We start from the raw sequence: 20,775 nt of genomic DNA on the forward strand, positions 1-20,775 counted from the left end.
TTTGAGCCTGCGGAGACAGGAGATACCCAGCGGTCTATTGCCATTCAATCGAAAAATGCCTGGATGTTTACGGAAACCTACATGCTAGTCACCTAACTACTACAACCCTTTCATTACTTTCGTAATTCACAAGCTTTAATGAGAATTGAGACTGTTTCATTTCAGAGGTAAGCACCCAGATAAATGGGAAAGACACACTGTGGTGAATAAAGGAGGTAACTTTCTAAAGAAAATCTGGTGATGCGTTGGTGGGGTAACAAGGTAATTTGGTTTCATCAACTAAGTTGATAATGCAAATTGGCCATTGCAAATAGTTTAAAAGCTGACGTTTGGAGCGTTAGCCCTTCGTCAGATTGAAGGGCTAACGCTCTGACGAAAGGCTAACGAACGAAACGTCAGCTTTTTTGGCCAAATTACATTATCAACTTGGTTGGTAAAATCAGACATAGCGGTGGCCTCTGAAGCGAGTTTTTTTCAAATTTAAGCAGGTTAGGAAGACCTCGTTATACTGGAAACGAACTTGGTGTTTATATTGTCTCTGTGCCTTTTCGATGATGGTGATAAATTTTTTTTCAGTCCGGAGATAAATTTCAGACAGTTTTCATTAACTTACGTTAACTGGGGAAAAATCCGCTTTCGGTTTCCGAACTGAAAAGGTCAGCGTTAAAAATAGACAAAACAAAAGAATGTCGTTATGGCAACAGCTTCGTGACCTCATGCTCATTTGTCATGCTGTAAGGTTACTAGGCGGAAAGAATATTTGGGCCGCGAAGCAACAAGACAACAGATCGAGAGTACCGTCCAGCTTGGATTAAGCTGAACTGTGTGATCTAATCGAAGATTTAAAGGACTTCTTGTTTCTCGAAGGGAACTTCAAGTAAGTACAATACGAGAGGTGTGTTGAAATATGTCATCAAGCTGTACTACTTTAAATGTGATACGGTTCCGCTGAGTGGCTAAGCGGAATCACAATATCACTGAAATGAGCCGAGGGAAAATACTACGTAGTTCGTTAAATGTCCGCGCGTATTACATGTCAAATCATCGAATAAGGTTGTATGTATCGACGGTGCACAAGGTGCATTGATGTTCAATATATGAAAAATTAGGAAGCAGATAGCGCTGATTTATGTTCAATATCTTTGCTTTTTGAGTAATTTCACTTAGCATGCAAGTATGCAACACAACATTGAAATAGTTGCATCGGTATTTTGTACGCAAAGGGCTATCCCAACAATACGCCGAAGGATATCAAACATTTCAATGCCCTCGGTAGACTTTTTCAAAGTGTTTTGAAGATACAACAAAGGGACTTCTTTATCGAAACTGACTTAAAACTGATCATGTAATAAGGCGGTTTTCAAATTAACAAACAGTGTTAAAAATAGAGAAAACAAAAGGATTGATCAACTATAACAGCAGCTTCGTGACCACATTGTGTTTTAATGTTTTGGCATTCAGGGTTACTGAGCGGAAAGAATTTTTCAACAAGACTGCAAAGGAACAAGACCACAGATCGAAAGTACCGTTCTGCTTGGATATAAAAAGTTATGAATTGTGCTATCTGACCGAAGATGTACAAGGCTCCTCTTTCTGAGGCCAAATTCGTAGTATTGAAGCTATAATACGAGAGGCGAGTGAAAACATTTGATCAAGCGGCATTAAACAAATGCGATATGATCCTGCGAGATAGCTGATCGGAATTACAAAATTAGTCAAATATGCTGAGGAATTATGTTTCTCTGGCTTTAACCAAGTGGACGCCTAGGGAAATTAGAAGTTCTATGCTCTCAGTGAGCTTTTAGCATTAAATTTACTGGAAAGGGCTTTATATTCCAACTTAATCAGTCACAGGGTGGTTGGGGGAAATAGGAAAAAAATCTTTGAAAACCTTAAAACTGCAAAAAAAAAAAAAAAAAAAAAAAATTCAATCAAAAGCGAAAACCGCATGAAAAACTGATAAATTTTCCCATCCCTGAAAAATCCTTGTCGATCCGATACAGTGATGACAAGTGAAGCATTAAGAGTAAACTTAGATTATTTCATCACAGTATTTAAGACTGCCATGGACTTGCATAAAGCTCAGGTGGTGCGGCCTGCTACTGCGGTGCATTATCTTTACAATTCCCAAAATGGCGGTCTTACCATGTGGTTGCGGCGTTTCGAAGAGAAAAGTTCAAGTCCACTTTTTCCCTATTGCCATATATACGGACTAGAATGACTGAGAATTCAAAGATAAACCCTTCCAATATAACTCGAGGCTACTGATTTTTTTTTTAATAATTATACAATTTATATTCTTGTATTTTTGCTGTAAGGATGAAAGCCATCCTCGGAGACCCAGGGGCTGTGGGTCGATTTCAAGTTAGGACGTGAAGAGCCCCTGGGGACATTGTCTTACAAGACAAGTTCCAAACGGTCGCAGTCGTTCTGCCATCTGATTGGTGCCAGAAAATCTTTGTGTTTTTCTGCCCAATCAGAGTGAAGTGTGCTTTAGAGTCATTTCGTGTGTTTTAACAGGTACATATACTACTAGCTCAGTTGCTCAGTATGTTTGTTTGGACCGTTCGACGGAGATTTGCTTGAGGCGAACAGTTTCAGTCTCGGCACACAATGTAAGAGAAATCGATCAGATTGTCAGCGAAAATCTTATCGGAAAATACTGAATACTTTCGCAGGTATCACTAGAGAACGTGTTTTAAAGTTTGCGAGGTTTGTATACAACACGATGGTTGCAGTCATTGATATGTCGCTTTAAACGTTAAACGAGATTTAAGCTTAAATCTTTCTAGATTTTTTGCATAATTTGCTGTGACTGAAACTTTGCCAATCCCGTAAAGTTATTTTGTCGCACGGGCCACGCAGGTTTGTCGAGCAACTAGTACTTGCGCAACTTTCTGTGCGTGCCAAAATCTAATCTCATCTTCGCTTGAAAAAAAAGAAAAGCTAAGCGTGGAACTTTTGCTTTTTAGATGTGGGTAGATGAACCTGTACTTCTAAGCTGACATTTGCAATAAAGCAAACTCGCCCTTCCCATCCAATATTTCTTGGTCTTTGGTTTTGTTTTTCCCACCGAAAACAGCATCGGATCGATTTCCAATGATCAAAGGTATTTAACTTGGTCTTCAACAAACGAGAGAAGAGGTGAAATGACAATGTCCAAGGGACTAGAAGAGAATCCGTGGCCTTCCTAGCTCAAGAATTTCAACACTCTAGACAGCAGTTGAAAGATTAAACTCTTTCCAAACCCCTTCGGTAACTTCCCGAAAACATCTCTCCTTCCCACGATGATCTCGTTAATAAGTTTTTGTTCAGATTTTAATTAGCTAACCAAGCTTTCTCTTCACTTGCTGGATGTGGTCCACGAACTTAACGTTCTCTGCAACCTTGGCCGCATTGTGTACGACTTTACTACTAAGATTAGATCTTGGCGCGCACAGAAAGTAGAAAGCTACGGAGGCGAAAGCGCCAGTTGCTCGACATACCTGCGTTGCCCGTGCGACGAAATAACTTTACGGGATTGGCAAAGTTTCAGTCACAGCAAATTATGCAAAAAATCTAGACGTTTAAAGCGACATATCAATGACTGCAACTATCGTGTTGTATACAAACCTCGCAAACTTTAAAACACGTTCTCTAGTGATACCTGCGAAAGTATTCAGTATAATTTCCGGTAAGATTTTCGCTGACAATCTGATCGATTTCTCTTACATTGTGTGCTGAGAGGCCCGAGACTGAAACTTTTCACCTCAAGCAAATCTCCGTCGCACGGTCCAAACAATCATAGCGAGCAACTGAGCTAGTAGTATATCTCCGTGTTAAAACACACGAAATGACTCTAAAGCACACTTCACTCTGCTTGGGCAGAAAAACACAAAGATTTTCTGGCACCAATCAGATGGCAGAACGACTGCGACCGTTTGGAACTTGTCTTGTAAGACAATATCCCCAGGGGCTCTTCATGCCCTAACTTGAAATCGAGTCAGCCCCTGGGTCTCCGAGGATGGATGAAAGCATGCAAATCCCTGTGAGTCGCACTTCATTCTCTTATTTCTTTTCTTACTATTCCTTTCTTCTATTTGACCAAAAAGTACACCTAATTACCTGTTTTCTCGGAATTTTTTTCTTGCAAAGCTGGGTGCTGTAATTGTTTGCTCGCGCGAAGTTGGTAATATAGCCTTACTATATCGAAGAAACTGACAGATTTGACTAGAAATTGTTCCTCTCCGACTTTACATAGGCAGCAATGAACAAAAGAACGCATTTTGGCAGTACCTGGAATTCCCCAGGTAAGATAGCACAGAAAATAAGCTCAAACGAAACAGAGGAAAGCAGCGTCAAAAAAGACCAGCTAAAAGAAAGTTGTTTTCTAGGGCAAGCACTTCATGATCCTCCCTCACCCGGAGATCACATAGAAATGGGATTGAAGCGACATTTGAGCCAGAACGCACCGCGGTCGTGGGCCCTCTTGTCTTCTATACTAGTATCTGCTTAAATTATTGGCTTTAGTTCGGACGCTCTTTCTCGAGTGGTCTTTGCAAACTCATATTTCGAAAAGCAGCTGGTAGTGAAGCCCAGTTAAATTAATAACATTCGCCCAAAAGTCCGCTATAGAATTGCAATTTTGCGGTGGCAAAAGAATATAGTCTAGAAACTTCCGTCGAAAATCCCTAATCTAATATTTCCATTCACGAACTAAGACTTGAATGTTTGGAGATTCTGTTCCTTCTTGAAGTCCTTGAGCTTCTTCTGCTGCCGGCGCGTGAGGCACGTTGGGAGCCATAGTTCACAAACTGATCAACCAAAGTGCTTCACAAAGCAAGATGTAAAGTGACCTTTTTCTAAAAAATCAAAAGGAAACATTTGTAAAGAGAACCCATCCATCATGAATAGCATGGAACTTATGGAATTAACATTCAGCTTTGTGTGTTTTTTATTTTCTCAGGCTTAACTGGCGAAGGCTTAAATAAATCGATGAATTGAGCGGAATTCCGCGAGACCTGGTCGTTCAGTAGAATGGCTTTACAACCTTTCACAAACGAGCAATTGAATTACCTCAAGTTTACCTTCGTCGCACTCAATGAAATCCCCAAAGCATTACGCCAAGCTTTCAAACAGATGTGGAACAATACTTTCGCGTCAATCCCCGGTTTCCAGCCTTGGGATGACTCTAATGCGGTGCGTAACTTGTTCTTAAGTACTGAGGGTGGAGTAACCAAGGTCCCCACACATATCTCCTATGATGAATGGGATTGTACATCCCTGTTCCAAGCCACCATCTATGCACGTTCCTTTGCTTTGCCAGACAGCAAAGGCCATCACAGGATACTCCATGAGTTATACTTGAAGCCCTGTAAGTTACCACGTGGTACTTTCCATTCTTCTGTAGTTAGCCCGACTGGAAATAAAGCAGAAACCTTTGCATTGGCAATCGATCAGCTTCGAATGTTGAGAAATTCACTCTGTCATTTAAATAAATCCGAATTAGACAAAAAAACATTCGATCAATACATTCAACTCGCTAAGGACGCGATCAAAGCCCTGGGAGTTAGCACTAGCCCCATTGATGCTGTTGGAAGTTTGACTGAGTCTGACTTTCCTACCGAGAAAGTTCGGAAGTTAGAAGATGACGTCAGAACAGAGCTTCAAAAAGAAAACGAATTCCTCAGAGAAGTTAAGGATGACTTGCAGCTTATACAGAAATCTCATCAGGAAGGTGCTGAAGACGTAAGGAAAACAATCAAATCTACAAATGCTGCCACCCAAGAAAAGATTGAAACCAAGTTTGCCGAGTTTCAAGCTCAAAGCAGAATTGTCAGGGAAGATGTTAAAGATGAGCTACACAACCTACAGCGATCGCAAAAACAAGACACCGGGAACCTGAAAGAGGCAATCGCTGCTAGTCAAGGAATGATTGTTCAGAATATTGTCGAGTTAAGCCAAGACGTGAAAGACCTAATGAAGGAGCAAATTTCAGGTAAATGACAACTGATGTGATCACAGTTTGAACCATGCATTTTCAGGGTTCAACTTGGCGATTTGGTGATTATTTACACCTTTTTTCACATTACTCACGATTTAGTGTCCTTCACAGACGTTTCATTTCCTTGGCACATAATGCTAAGAGAAAACAAGTTTAGTTACGAGGCAAAAAGGAACTGCGTGAAAAACCGCTCAGAATTTCTTTTCTCAAGATTTTACGGTTTTAAATACGCTTTCATAAGACAGTAATACTGCTTCATCTAATTCATCCATTTCTATGGCCTTTATCAGCGCAAGAATGAGGGTGACCTGTGAGAAAGAGATCAGAAGTCACATGAAGTCTGGATTTTAAGTTCATTTCAATCTTTACTACTGAATAACGCATTTGTGCCACATGTTAAATGATTAAATGTGCATAAAAAGAACAAACATAAAATCTACTCAACTGATGCCTCTTCCATGCTAAATGCCACCACAAGCTACAGAATAGAGCACAGTTGAATGTTATCTATTTGTTCGGTTTTGTGTTTTCTTTTTCTTTCCCTTGTACCAATACAAATTTTAAGTGCATACTAAATTATCATGTCAAAGGCGCTTCTTTAATTATATTTTTTGCCTAAAACAAACCTTCCTTGTAGGATTTATACCATGCGCTTTACGACTTCATCTTCCTCCCAACTTTACTGGCCGTGGCAAAGAATGTGAAGAGATTATTGGTCACGTGACTTCGGAGTCGACCCGTCTCGTATCAGTCTGGGGGTCACCAGGGTTTGGAAAGACGTCTACCGCAATCGTTGTTGGTCACCAACTTCAAAATCGCGGGCTACCTGTCTACTTTATCTCACTGCGTGGGCTTAAGTCAAAAGGTGATTTAACCTCAAAGCTACTCAGCCACTTTCGAACCGGAGAATCGGAGAATCAGAATTTGACACCTGCCGATGAAATTGGTTTCATTTTTAAAAGGCTATCGGATCCATGCGTGTTGATTCTCGATAATGCCGATGATTTGCTTGAATGTGGCGAGCCAAATATAAAAGAGGAGACTGTGAATCTGCTGAAAGATATTCTCAACCGTAGCGAAAAGGTCAAATTTCTCTTAACCACTCGGGAGTCAATGGCCTATTTGCATATGTCCCTACATGGACACAAGTCCATCAGAATAGGAGAACTCGACAACTCATCCTCAAAAGAGTTAGTGGAAAAGCTTCTTCCAAATTTGAGCGCTTCTGAACCAACAAAAATCGTGCAAATATGTGGGCAGGTGCCCTTAGCTATATGGTTGTTGTGTAAGTCACTCCCCGAGGATTCCGTCCAATGTAGTGCAGATCTTGACGACTTAATGCGGACAAAAAATAACCCACTCGAATTGTTGGACAACCCAGAATTTACCAGTGATGCTAGACTTAAAACCCTATTTGAATCGTCTTTCCAGAGACTTTCTTCGCAGGACCAAGAAGCACTGGTGTCCTTGAGTGTTCTTCCAGATAAATTTGATCTTAAGATTGCCACAGCTGTTTTAGGACTAACGAGGTTCACCGAAACCAAGAAAGTTGTGGGAAGACTGCAAGGGAGGGCTCTCCTGGATAAAAGCTCCAGTTCGGATAAGTTCTCCATTCACAAACTGTTACAGTCATTTGCAAGAGACAAGGGTGAACATATCATGAAAGAAACAATTCTGAACGCAAACACTCGCTTTTTATCATTCTACATTGGATTTCTTGAGAAACTTAATGAGATGTTCCTCACAGGACACTCCATGAAAGCATTGATCGAGTTCTTCAACGATGAAAGAAGCATTGTCCAAAGTTTGATGGATGGTTGTTCAGATTGCAAGATAGCGGACAGAGTTTTTCAAGTTTTGGCAAAAGCCGAGTTTTTTCTTGATACTGCTTTTTTCAACAACGAACCTAGTTTTGAAAAGATTTTTCAATCGGCAATAGAGGCAGCTAGCCAGCTTGGACGAACTGTTCTCCACAGACAACTACTTCAGTCCAAAGCGTTCGGCTATATGACCTGGAGAGAGAGTGGAAAAACAAAGCTGTTGCTTTCGGAGGCCAGTAAACTTCAAAGTTCAACGGCTACCATTTGTCCAGAAGAGAAAGGCAAACACTTGTGCTACTCTGGCATCTATAAGCTTGTGGTAGGAAAGACGGAAGATGGAGTAGGAAGTTTACAAGAAGCTATTTCCCTTCTGAGCAAAACTGCTGAACACAAAGTTCTGAGACTTATGATACTTCAAATCCTCGCTATTTTCTATCGATGCGCAAAAGGCGATTACGAGATGTCAGCCACGTTCTATGATAGAGCCGTGCAAGAATGCAGAGAAGCAGGAGACATGCATTTATTAGTAATTCCGGACAATGATGGAGAAGCAAATTATGGGAATGAAGACAGAGTACCCTCAAGTACAGAAAATCTTGGAAACGAACCAGTTCAAGTTGGAGTGACCTATATTGTGAGCAAAGCTATTGCAAAAATATCTTCAGCTGAAATCATTGAGTTTTCAATCAAGTTACTGTTCGGAATGCTTCAAGGCATTGAGTCAACCAATGAAATGACTAAACCGGGCTGGTTTAAATTTGAAGAAAACACCATTAGCATGCTCAAAAATTCGCATAATTATCAGGAAGGTTTATCACTAACTCAGAAACTTATCACCTATCATCTAAGTTCACTACAAAAAAGGACAACGGACGAAGAGCACGACAGCTTAAGTATGCACAAGGAGGCTCTAGCAAAGTGGTATTCGCTTCGAGGACAAAATCAACTTTGCCTGCGTCTCTTCTCAGAAGCTGTCAGTTCAAAACAACATGCTCTAACCATAATCTTGGAACTCTTCGGTGAAGAAGATAGGAAGACCGCCCGTGCACATTGCGAATTAGGGTTATCAAAATACGCACTAGGAGATTATAACGCAGCTGCCGAGTCCTACAAGCGTGCACTCGACATCGAAATTCGATTGCTTGGAGAAGAACACCAGGACACCGCTAGCAGTTACAATCAGCTGGGGGTTACCCAATTTACACTTGGAGATTACACCTCAGCCGCAGAGTCACACAAGCGAGCACTTAACATCAGACAAAAGGTATTGGGTGAAGAACATGAGAGGACTGCTGACAGCTATTATAGCCTGGGGGTTACCCAACATGCACTTAAAGATTACCCCTCAGCATCTGAGTCACACAAGCGAGCACTTAACATCAGACAAAAGGTATTGGGTGAAGAACATGAGGAGACCGCTGATAGCTACTATAATCTGGGGGTTACCCAATATGCACTTAAAGATTACACCTCAGCTGCTGAGTCACACAAGCGAGCACTTAACATCAGACGAAAGGTATTGGGTGAAGAACATGAGGAGACCGCTGATAGCTACTATAAACTGGGGGTTACCCAATATGCACTTAAAGATTACACCTCAGCCGCAGAGTCACACAAGCGAGCACTTAACATCAGACAAAAGGTATTGGATGAAGAAGATGAGAGGACTGCTGACAGCTACCATGAGCTGGGGTTTACCCAATATGCACTTAAAGATTACACCTCAGCCGCAGAGTCACACAAGCGAGCACTTAACATCAAACAAAAGGTATTGGGTGAGGAACATGAAAAGACTGGTGACAGCTACTATAAGCTGGGGGTTACCCAGTATGCACTTAAAGATTACATCTCAGCCGCTGAGTCACACAAGCGAGCACTTAACATCAGACAAAAGGTATATGGTGAAGAACACGAGAAGACTGCTAATAGCTACCATAAGCTGGGGGTTACCCAATATGCACTTAAAGATTACATCTCAGCCGCTGAGTCACACAAGCGAGCACTTAACATCAGACAAAAGGTATTGGGGGAACAACATGAGAGGACGGCTGACAGCTACTATAACCTGGGTGTTACCCAAGTTACACTTCGAGATTACATCTCAGCCTCAGAATCACACAAGCGAGCACTTAACATCAGACAAAAGGTATTGGGTGAAGAACATGAGAGGACGGCTGACAGCTACTATAACCTGGGTGTTACCCAATGTACACTTGGAGAGTACACCTCAGCCGCAGAGTCACACAAACGAGCACTTAATATCAGGCAAAAGGTATTGGGTGAAAAACATGAGAGGACTCCTAACAGCTATTATAGCCTGGGGGTTACCCAATATGCACTTGAAGACTACACAGCAGCCGCTGAGTCACACAAGCGAGCACTTAACATCAGACAAAAGGTATTGGGTGAAGAACATGAGGTGACCGCAAATAGCTACTATAATCTGGGGGTTACCCTATATGCACTTAAAGATTACACCTCAGCCGCTGAGTCACACAAGCGAGCACTTAACATCAGACAAAAGGTATTGGGGGAACAACATGAGAGGACGGCTGACAGCTACTATAACCTGGGTGTTACCCAAGTTACACTTCGAGATTACATCTCAGCCTCAGAATCACACAAGCGAGCACTTAACATCAGACAAAAGGTATTGGGTGAAGAACATGAGAGGACGGCTGACAGCTACTATAACCTGGGTGTTACCCAATGTACACTTGGAGAGTACACCTCAGCCGCAGAGTCACACAAACGAGCACTTAATATCAGGCAAAAGGTATTGGGTGAAAAACATGAGAGGACTCCTAACAGCTATTATAGCCTGGGGGTTACCCAATATGCACTTGAAGACTACACAGCAGCCGCTGAGTCACACAAGCGAGCACTTAACATCAGACAAAAGGTATTGGGTGAAGAACATGAGGTGACCGCTAATAGCTACTATAATCTGGGGGTTACCCTATATGCACTTAAAGATTACACCTCAGCCGCTGAGTCACACAAGCGAGCACTTAACATCAGACAAAAGGTATTAGGTGAAGAACATGAGAGGACGGCTGACAGCTACTATAACCTGGGTTGTACCCAATGTACACTTGGAGATTACACCTCAGCCGCAGAGTCACACAAGCGAGCACTTAACATCAGACAAAAGGTATTGGATGAAGAAGATGAGAGGACTGCTGACAGCTATTATAGCCTGGGGGTTATCCAATATGAACTTAAAGATGACACCTCAGCCGCTGAGTCACACAAGCGAGCACTTAACATCAGACAAAAGGTATTGGGTGAAGAACATGAAAAGACTGCTGACAGCTACCATGAGCTGGGGGTTACCCAATATGTACTTAAAGATTACACCTCAGCCGCAGACTCACACAAGCGAGCACTTAACATGAGACAAAAGGTATATGGTGAAGAACATGAGAGGACTGCTAATAGCTACCATAAGCTGGGGGTTACCCAATATGCACTTAAAGATTACACCTCAGCCGCACAGTCACACAAGCGAGCACTTAACATCAGACAAAAGGTATATGGTGAAGAACATGAGAAGACTGCTGACAGCTACTTTAAGCTGGGGGTTACCCAATATGCACTTAAAGATTACACCTCAGCCGCTGAGTCACACAAGCGAGCACTTAACATGAGACAAAAGGTATATGGTGAAGAATATGAGAAGACTTCTAATAGCTACCATAAGCTTGGGGTTACCCAATATGCACTTAAAGATTACACCTCAGCCGCTGAGTCACACAAGCGAGCACTTAACATCAGACAAAAGGTATTGGGGGAAGAACATGAGAAGACTGCTGACAGTTACTATAACTTGGGTGTTACCCTAGTTACACTTCGAGATTACATTTCAGCCTCAGAGTCACACAAGCGAGCACTTAACATCAGACAAAAGGTTTTGGGTGAAGAACAAGAGAGGACGGCTGACAGCTACTTTAAGCTAGGGGTTACCCAATATACACGTAAAGATTACACCTCAGCCGCTGAGTCACACAAGCGAGCACTTAACATCAGACAAAAGGTATATGGTGAAGAACATGAGAAGACTGCTGACAGCTACTATAAGCTGGGGGTTACCCAATATGCACTTAAAGATTACACTTCAGCCGCTGAGTCACACAAGCGAGCACTTAACATCAGACAAAAGGTATATGGTGAAGAACATGAGAAGACTGCTAATAGCTACCATAAGCTTGGGGTTACCCAATATGCACTTAAAGATTGCGCCTCAGCCGCTGAGTCACATAAGCGAGCACTTAACATCAGACAAAAGGTATTGGGTGAAGAACATGAAAAGACTGCTGACAGCTACCATGACCAAGTTCTTCATCACAGGGAGAGTGTCAGAAAAGAAAACATTACGACAGGAAAGTTTTTCACAAAGTTGATGTCCACCTTGACGAATAAGGGTCGGAGTATCGAAAACCCGAGAGTTGTGCCCGATTAAAACAGTATAAATATTATTGTCGCTTTTCACACGCCTGACAGTTTTCTCCAAGAAGGTTAGAAAAATTTCCAGTGACTTTCCAAGTGACGCAGTTTCCACTGGTTGATTGTCTTTGAACAGGGTCCTGACTCCTCTGGCTGTCCGGACACTTAAACCATTAACCCTTGTAGCATGAATTTCTACATCCCTAAAAGGCAATATATAGTACTGTTGTTGAAACAGTGCAAACCTGATTGATCAACTGCTGAAAGTTGACATATTTCTGCGGTTTTTCCACACGTGTTTGTTTCAATATCGTAAATTACGAAATTGTAAGCAGTGTTTCTGTCATAGGGAAATTTCTCCACCACTGGTCTGATTGTTAATTCAGGAATGCATGTTTCAAAGGTTTTCAGCTCCTCGCTTGAAATTTTCAAAGTGATGATGTCAAATTCTTGGATCAGTTTGGTAGAATCGTTTGGATTAAAGTTAAGTCCTATTCCACTTTGATGTGTGTTTCCTTCTTTAACTTGTTTTTTATCTTTAAGAGTTAACTTTTGCTTATGTAGTTGAGCTCTTCGGCGTTTGAAATGAATGCTGGTTTTTCTAAGTTTGTCATGGGTAGCCTTGTGATCCATCCTTTCAATGTGGCTGATACAGTGTATACCAGGTTCAATGTTGAGGCTCTCAAGTGTTTGGCTAATGTACTGGTATCCAAGGTTTACTTGGGAGATGCCACAGGCCACTCGGAAGTCATTACTTGCACTTGCCCCATAGTATCTAATTTTGGGGTTTTTTGACCCTATAACACTGTTTAAGGCCTCGTTTCTCTGCAAATTTGCCCCAGGCGATAACTTTGCAACTACTACATCAGTACAATATTCATCAACAATTCTCTCCAAAGCTTTCCTCAAGTCATCACCATAGAGATCTTTGCCATAGGGTAAGTCAGAGTGTTTATAGTTAATAGGGTCTCTCTTAGCACCACACCAGGATTCATTGCAATTTGTGTGGTTTCCAAAGAACTGTGGTAGAATGCCTTTTAAGGATTTTTGAAGGGCTGATGGATTCCCCTTATTTTGAGACACGCTATAAGAAAAACATTTGACCAAGTAGTTGACAACTTTCTGTGAGAGAGCTGATGAATTTACAAATTTCCATGTTGGCTTAGGTTATACAACCTTGTAGTTAGTGATCTTTTGGGATGCACAATGTCTGTCCACTTTTCTACAGGATAAGGGACATTCTCTTTTATATGTGCAGCTGTTGTGGAGTCTTCATCTCCGACAGAAACAGATAGTTTGACTCTAGAATTTAGGCTTTCAGTAAACAAATGGACTGCTGCCATAGGCTCCATTGCCTTTGATGATGCTGTATGATTGAGTCGACAATTGTGTTCCTTCACTTCTTTTCCAGTTTTTCTTGCAGTTGCACAAACCCTGCAGGATTTTGTTCTCATAGTATAATCCATAACCTTCCCGTAAGTTAAACCCATCACTGCAGCTTGACCTTTGGATGAGTTATGCCCCTTTCCTCGTTTTTGCCAAACCATGTCATATGAGCAGGGGATATTGATGCAGCCTTGGTCATCTGCTTTTACACCTTTTTTGATGGCAGCATTTCTTTCTTCTGACATTGCAGTTTGCAACTTTTTTTCGCTACTTGCTCTACTGCATGCCCAATTTCATTTTCTCTACTCTTGAAAGTTACTGGGTTCATAGAGGGAATATCTAATGTACACAGTAAATTATTTAGGTGGGTTTCACCGATTCCTGTGTGTAGACACCCAAATACAGCTCTTCAACTGACATCATGACTGAGAAGACCTCTTTGACCACTCCTGTGTTCACTGGAGGTCTTGACAACATTCTTCCTACCACACGCTGCACAGGTAACTGAGAACACTGAGGCTAACCCATATTTTTTTTTTCTGTTGTGTTCCACAGTGACAAATTGGCTGAAAGTGACAATATTGATACTCAAGAAAATTTGACACTTAGTTCTGGCAGTTTGTCTTCTCTTTTGAAATAAATGAGCAAAAGTAATTTTTTTGCAAAATTAACAAAATTTTACAAAATTTTACAAAAGCAGTAAATGCTACTTGTGGTTTGTGGAAAATTTGCCAAAAAACATTTTTGTTGCTATCAATAGAAATACAATCGTGTGACACTTGGTATAGGGTAAGAACTTGCCCAAAAATTTATTGCTTATGAGAAGTTTTGTAATGCTTAGAAGATGTACATGTTTAATCAATTACATAACTGTTTCTTGGAAACCTGTTCATTTTATAGCCTCAAAGTTATGTGTACATATACTTGCCATAAAACTGAGAATTCATTTTGACTTTTCTTTAGTTGTGATTTTCTTTGGGCAGAGAAAAAGTGTTTCTTACCTGTTTTACAGTGCTGACAACATTTCAATTAACTTCTCAAAACATCCAAGTCCATAATTCTACTTCCATGTGGAATGCAATTTTCCTTCTTTGTTTGTTTCTGATTAAAATTCAATATTTGTACGTGTTAATGGTAATTGTATTATTAGGTTGTAACTGTAACCAAACATTTGTTGGAATTTTAAAATGAAATGTCAAAATGTTTAGGTGTAATCATATTGACGAAACAGCTTGCTATGAACTATTTGTGGTATAATACAAAAATTCTACTGGAAAATTCATTAATTGATGAGGGAATTCTGCATTAAATTGCATGCAAAAACCGATATCAAGTACAATTTAAGGTGGAATTCACGAGTGAAGTAATGGATTTTTGCAATTCTGCGCTAAATACCTCGCTTCGTTGACCAATCAGAATGCAAGATGTTATTCAATGATGTGATTCAAATTGAGAACAATTTTTAGAGCAAAGAAAGACTTAAGGAAGCACTTTTCTTAAAACTTTTAGGTGAATTGCTTGGTGCCACACATAGTAAAAACAAAATGTAAAATACACCTGACTTAAACGGGTTTCTCTTTTTTTCGGTGGCGACCAATCTTCTACCATTCCTTTAAAATCTAATCTCCTCTTTGCCCTCCACTCCTTTATCCCACGAGTCCTGTCGTCCACGTTTCCACTTCGAGTGGGTTTCTTTTGTGAAAATCGACCCTTTTCGTCACGCACTGGTGGTTGTTTTTCCCGTGTCAGTTGCACCTCTGCAGACACTCCAGCTGTTTTCAGTGCATCATTGCCCATGGAGCTCAAAGCGAAGCCTCCAACCATAAAAAGTGCAGCGTGACCACTCTGCGACCTCCTTCGCATTCGATCACGACCGTCTACCTTCTCTGATATCGGCGCAATAAATGCTGCGAAGTGACTCCTCAGTTTAACCAGGTCAAGAGAGAAGTGTATCTTCAAACACATATTTACGAGTTTGTAAGTGGAACGCGACTCGCGATAAGTCTCGCCGCCATGTTTATTTTTGTTTTTCGTTAAGTACTCGCGCGCTCGCACCATTCGTACCCATGCTTCGCGCGCCGAAAAACTATAAAGACGTTTTGTTGTGAAGTATCGCTGAGTATTTTTACTCGTTATTTGTATTTTGACGAGCCCTACGGGCTCGTCAAAATACGGCACAACTCGTTAAAATACTCAGCGATACTACACAACAAAACGTTTAATAAGATATATGTATTAGATGTTAAACCATCAAATAAGGTTGTATGTATCGACGATGCACAGGATACATTTACGTTCAATGCATGAAAGATGAGGAAGCGAAGGAGATTTATTTATATTTAATATCTTTGATTTTCGAGCGATTTCACTTTGCATGCAAATATGTAACAACATTGAAATAGTCGCATCGGTATTTTATTCACAAAGGGCTCTCCCAACAAGACGCTGAAGGATATGAAATATTTCAATGCCCTCAGTAAACTTTTTCAATGTGTTTTGAGGATACAACAAAGGGACTTCTATATCGAAACTGATCACTTAATAAGGCGGTTTTCAACTGAACAGACAGTGTTATAAATAGAAAAAAACAAAGGGATTATCCAACTATAACAGCTTCGTGACCACGTTTTAATGTTTTGGCATTTATCCTGCCTCAGGGTTACTGAGAGGAAAGAATTTGTCAACAAAAGTGCAAAGGAACAAGACCACAGATCGAAAGTATCTTTCTGCTTGGATTTTAAAAGCTCTAAAATGTGCTATTGATCGAGGCTTCTCGTTTTTCAGGAGAATTCGAAGTACTGTAGCTATGATACGAGTAGTCTCCCTCGCAGCCGTTTTTAGTCTCGTCACGCAACGCTCTTCCCCACAAACGGCTGCTCACGTTCGAACAACATTCCTTTCCCTTTGTTGTCTTTGCACCAATGAGATCACTGACATCGTTTCTTATGTGACCAATCAGAGTACAAGTTATTCCCGCGTTTTCAAATTCTGCATTTCATCATTGTTTCTTGCTGGAGGAAACGCTGAAGAAGGTTTTGCAAAGTGATTGTTGTTTTATTTGTTCCACTTCAGTTGAGACAAAAGAAAAAATTTATGTTTTTGGAAAAAGTTCTTTTGATTTTCCGGCGAATATTAGTTCCTCTCTGGATGCGAATGTGAGCTGCTATTCTGCGACTAGCGAGTTGTCAGTTTGTAAAGCTTGCTGCCGACAATTGAAAAAGTTCAAAAAGGCCTCTGTTCATCTTGAAGAGCTCAAAGATAAATTGAAGGGAATCGTCAAGGATCGAAAACTTCCCAGAAAGAAGCGCTTATTAAGCGTTGAGAGCGACGGTGGAGAAATCCAAGCTTCGAGCCGTGGGAAATCCTCGAAATGTTTACAATTCGATCCTATCAATACGACTTGTACCTCTAATGCTACAGCCAATTCTAATATTTCTACCACGATCAGCCAACAGGGACGTTATATTCCGGAAAGATTTCCTATTGGTTCTATTGGTTCTATTGGTGTATTGATTTAGATGCCCCAAAATTATATCATTGGATAAACAAACACAAGAAAAACATGCTCAGGGCTATCAGAGCTAGATAAACAGAGTAAACAAAACATTTTTGTTTTGTTACCTCGTGGGAAATTGAATTCTGTAGTCCATAGAGAATGAGAATTCACACTGTCGTGGGAAATTGAATTCTGTAGTCCATAGAGACTGAGAATTCACACTGTCTATTCAGTATGCCATTGCAGTGTTAAGTAGTCTATGAATAGTCTGGAACAACACAAATGTACAATATATGAGAGCCTAGTGACAAGTATGTGCCAATGATGACAAACTGTTACAGCCAAAAAGTGTCAAAACAGGACCCTGAAAAAGTCTGTTAGCCCAGATTTTAACCCAAGAAGTACCCAGGTGCTGCAACTACTGATATAAATGAGGTTGATATAAATGTCTTCATACGAATCTGATCTATTCAAAAGTCTGAAAGATTTGCAATCTCACTGAATAGTGACTAATAGCAGTCTAAAATTTTTGCTCAATATGCAAGCAGAATACAATTTGATACCAGCAGCAGCACCAATGAAGAGATTCAATTTTCAAAGAATCAGTTGATCAATATAACCCATGGAATCTTTCATAGCATTCTTAATCAAACTTCAGACCATTATCATAAATTATTTTTCTCTATTACATGTACATGTATACAGTAATTTCTTCACAAGTGAAATGTAACTAATCTCAAACAGATGTTCCATCTTTTGTGACTTCACATGACAATACTTTCAATTGCTATGATAGAGTATGAGTAGCACACAATTAATTTTTTGTCACTAATCAGACAATGAAATTGACCAGTAATCTGATTTAAAAATATGATGAATTTATTAGATCACTAATTTTCTTACCACAATGTAGTTGGAGAGCCAAAAAAGCTGTACTGTTCTCCCCAACCCCCTGCCCCACAGTGATTTCCACCACTCTGTGTTCTGTTTTTGTTATTGTCAAACTTTTATGCCCTGCCCTTTGGCCCTCTTTCTTTAAGTCCTTAAATCTGCCTCTGCCCAGTACATGATACAGTTAAGTCAAACACGTTAATGTCACTTATTAGTAATCAGTGATCCAATGCCATATTCTCAACAGTTGCCAATACTACTGGTGGCATTACATCATCATTGCATGAATCATTGGCATTTTCCTCTTCCAATGCTGAGCTTTCTAGGTGTGACAATGACATATTGTCCACAATGAAAGACTTCATTTGGGCATCAACATGGTTTAACATAACTCCATGGTAAAAAACATATGCAACACTTTGGTGGCCATCCCTTCCTTCCCTACTAGTTTCCTGAACATAGGCCTCCACATTCTTGGAGGGTCCAAAATGTATGACTCTATAAAGACTTCAGCAATCAACGCCCATTCCAAAGACTATTGTTGCTATTAGTAGCTGGATGGTACCATTGTCAGACTGAAAGGATTCCAAAATGTTATGCTTATTGGCTTCAGGAGTGCAGGAATGCAACATTTCAACAAGCACATGTTTTGAATCATTTCCAATAAACATTAAAGTAAAACATTAATGGTAGCATAAAGTAAACCACATTATCTTATAGTCTGGCAATAAATAATAGTTCTTTCTGTTTTTTCCAACTCTGTTTCAGTTCATCCGTAAGCCAGCCAAAATAGAATTCCAGTTCCATGTCCTTATCCATATAATGCACAACATAAGCAAAATTTGATTTATTTTGACTTTCCTTAATTTCTACTGCATTTTTCATGTCCAGAAGGTTAAAGACTCAGACTGCTTCCATTTAATTATCTTGTGATGTTACCCAACACATCAAAAGGAAAATAGACAGCATTAATCTATAATGAAATTTCTAATAATAGTAATAAAATAATGAAAAATTTATTAATTTTAATAATTTAATAATAATAATAATAATAATGTCATTCAGTGCTAAGGAACATGCAGAAAGCTGTAGTCTCTAGCTTCTTTAACATTGCCAGGACTTTCAAGGTCCTATCGGACTGAGTTCTTCAAACGACATTAGCTTCAAGCATAGGTTTTTAATAGGTTGATGGGACATTTTTCTCCAATTTAGGGTCTAGGGGTCTACCAACTTAGAACTTTTAGGTTTTATTTGTGTCGGGACAGGTCCTGTCAGACTAAGTTCCCTAAACGACGTTAGTTTCAAGCATAGTTTTAATAGGTTGATGGGACATTTACTTCCTTTTAGGGTCTAGGGATATAAAATTTTAAAAAGTTTAGCTTTTATCTATGTAGTAGTGACAATCAAATAGGCTACACCATGGCACCCAAGATCAATTTTATTGGTAATCTGAAGCATTCAGAAGTGTATACTATGATGATAATGTCTTGTATTTAGACACAATATTTTTACAGGTGATCATATGTAATATAACACAGACAGAATAAAATAACGATATCCAAAATAAGACCACAGTGTAATACTAATACTGACTAAACTATTTCCATTTTCTATTTACAATATTTACATTCTTATTTTCCTTTCCTTTATACTGCTTAATTTAAAACATACATGTAACATAACATTTTGCTGCAGACTCGTTTTTATTTAAACACTTACCACAGTCTTACAACATGCGCTTCATCGACGGCAATGGCACAGAGTTTTTTGGAATACACAGAGTTCGTCAGCATAAATCTCCAGCGTTCGTTCTTTAACCACGCTTCAGGGGATTCGTAAACTAAGGAATATTCGCCGCTTTCAACACGAGTGCGTTTACCATCCTAAAGTGAACTTATGTTACCTGCTTTTAGCCCTAGCTCCCTCAAATGGGACACTTGGTCGTTCATAAGGCTTTCCCCAATGGTGAGATAACGGCGACGATATGACCAGGCTCTTGTGAGGTAAGATCAAACATGAGTGGTAGTACTTCATACAGGAGAGATTTCCCGAAACCAGTAGGAAGATTGACAAATACATCCTTTCTTTCCTCGAATATTTTCCTAATTCCAGTTTTTTGCTGCGCATTTAAACTAGGAATTCGAAATGTGTATTACTAACAACATCAAACGCTTCTTCAAAGGACGCCATTTTGAAAGCTTTGAACTCGAAGATGAAACAAACAATATGATTGGTTAGACTACTTTGGCGCGCACAGTTCTCAACATATGTAACCTAAATAGTGATTGGTTTAAGTAGCGGAAAGGAATGTTGTTCGAATGTGAGCAGCCGCTTGTGGGGAGGAGCGTTGCGTGACGAGACTAAAAACGGCTGCGAGGGCGACTAGGCGAGAGGTGAGTGAAAATATTTGATCAAGCGGTATTAATTAAATGTGATGTAATCCTGTGGAGTGACTGATCGGAATTGCAAAATTAGTCAAATGTGCTGAGAAATTGTATTTCTGTGGCTTAGTCCAAGGGGACGTCGAGGGAAATGAAAAACGTATCTTCTCTCCGTAAGCTTTTTGCATTCAATTTACTGAAATGGGCTTTATATTCAAACTTAATCATGGTTACGAGGGTGGTATTGGGGTTTATTAGAAACCACAAAACCGTAGGAAAAAGAATCATCCAAAACCGCAAAACTGCAAAAAAAAAAAAAAAAGATCCATCAATCAATCAATCAAAACCGAAAACCGCATGCAAAACTGTTTA

General features: G+C 40.1%; 2 protein-coding genes and 2 pseudogenes across 5 annotated transcripts in view; 2 read left to right on the forward strand and 2 right to left on the reverse strand.

The window, feature by feature from the left end:
• The window catches only part of LOC148722827 (uncharacterized), a 65,190-nt pseudogene that overhangs the window by 31,465 nt on the left and 12,950 nt on the right, over positions 1–20,775 (forward strand). The gene's annotated exons all lie outside the window — the stretch shown is intronic.
• LOC148722829 (uncharacterized) lies at positions 751–12,748 on the forward strand. 3 transcript variants are annotated; one of them, XM_088733200.1, is made up of 3 exons: positions 751–877; positions 4,946–5,977; positions 6,621–12,748. In XM_088733200.1, exons 2-3 carry the CDS (start codon positions 5,017–5,019, stop codon positions 12,263–12,265), a joined length of 6,606 nt encoding a protein of 2,201 aa, XP_088589326.1. In that variant the 5' UTR covers positions 751–877; positions 4,946–5,016; the 3' UTR covers positions 12,266–12,748. The 3 variants fall into 3 exon arrangements, 2 of the variants coding, with proteins under 2 accessions (XP_088589326.1, XP_088589325.1); XM_088733199.1 differs by lacking the exon at positions 751–877 and adding an exon at positions 3,800–4,289; XR_015991700.1 differs by lacking the exons at positions 4,946–5,977; positions 6,621–12,748 and adding an exon at positions 1,462–2,259.
• On the reverse strand, positions 12,741–13,899 carry LOC148722830 (uncharacterized; annotated as a pseudogene).
• Positions 14,603–15,600, reverse strand: LOC148722831 (uncharacterized). Its single transcript, XM_088733265.1, has 2 exons — positions 15,193–15,600; positions 14,603–14,736 (listed from the first exon to the last, which is right to left on the reverse strand). Exons 1-2 carry the CDS (start codon positions 15,598–15,600, stop codon positions 14,665–14,667), a joined length of 480 nt encoding a protein of 159 aa, XP_088589391.1. The 3' UTR covers positions 14,603–14,664.

The sequence above is a fragment of the Stylophora pistillata genome, chromosome 9 (assembly GCF_964205215.1).
Source record: "Stylophora pistillata chromosome 9, jaStyPist1.2, whole genome shotgun sequence".
NCBI lineage: Eukaryota > Metazoa > Cnidaria > Anthozoa > Scleractinia > Pocilloporidae > Stylophora > Stylophora pistillata.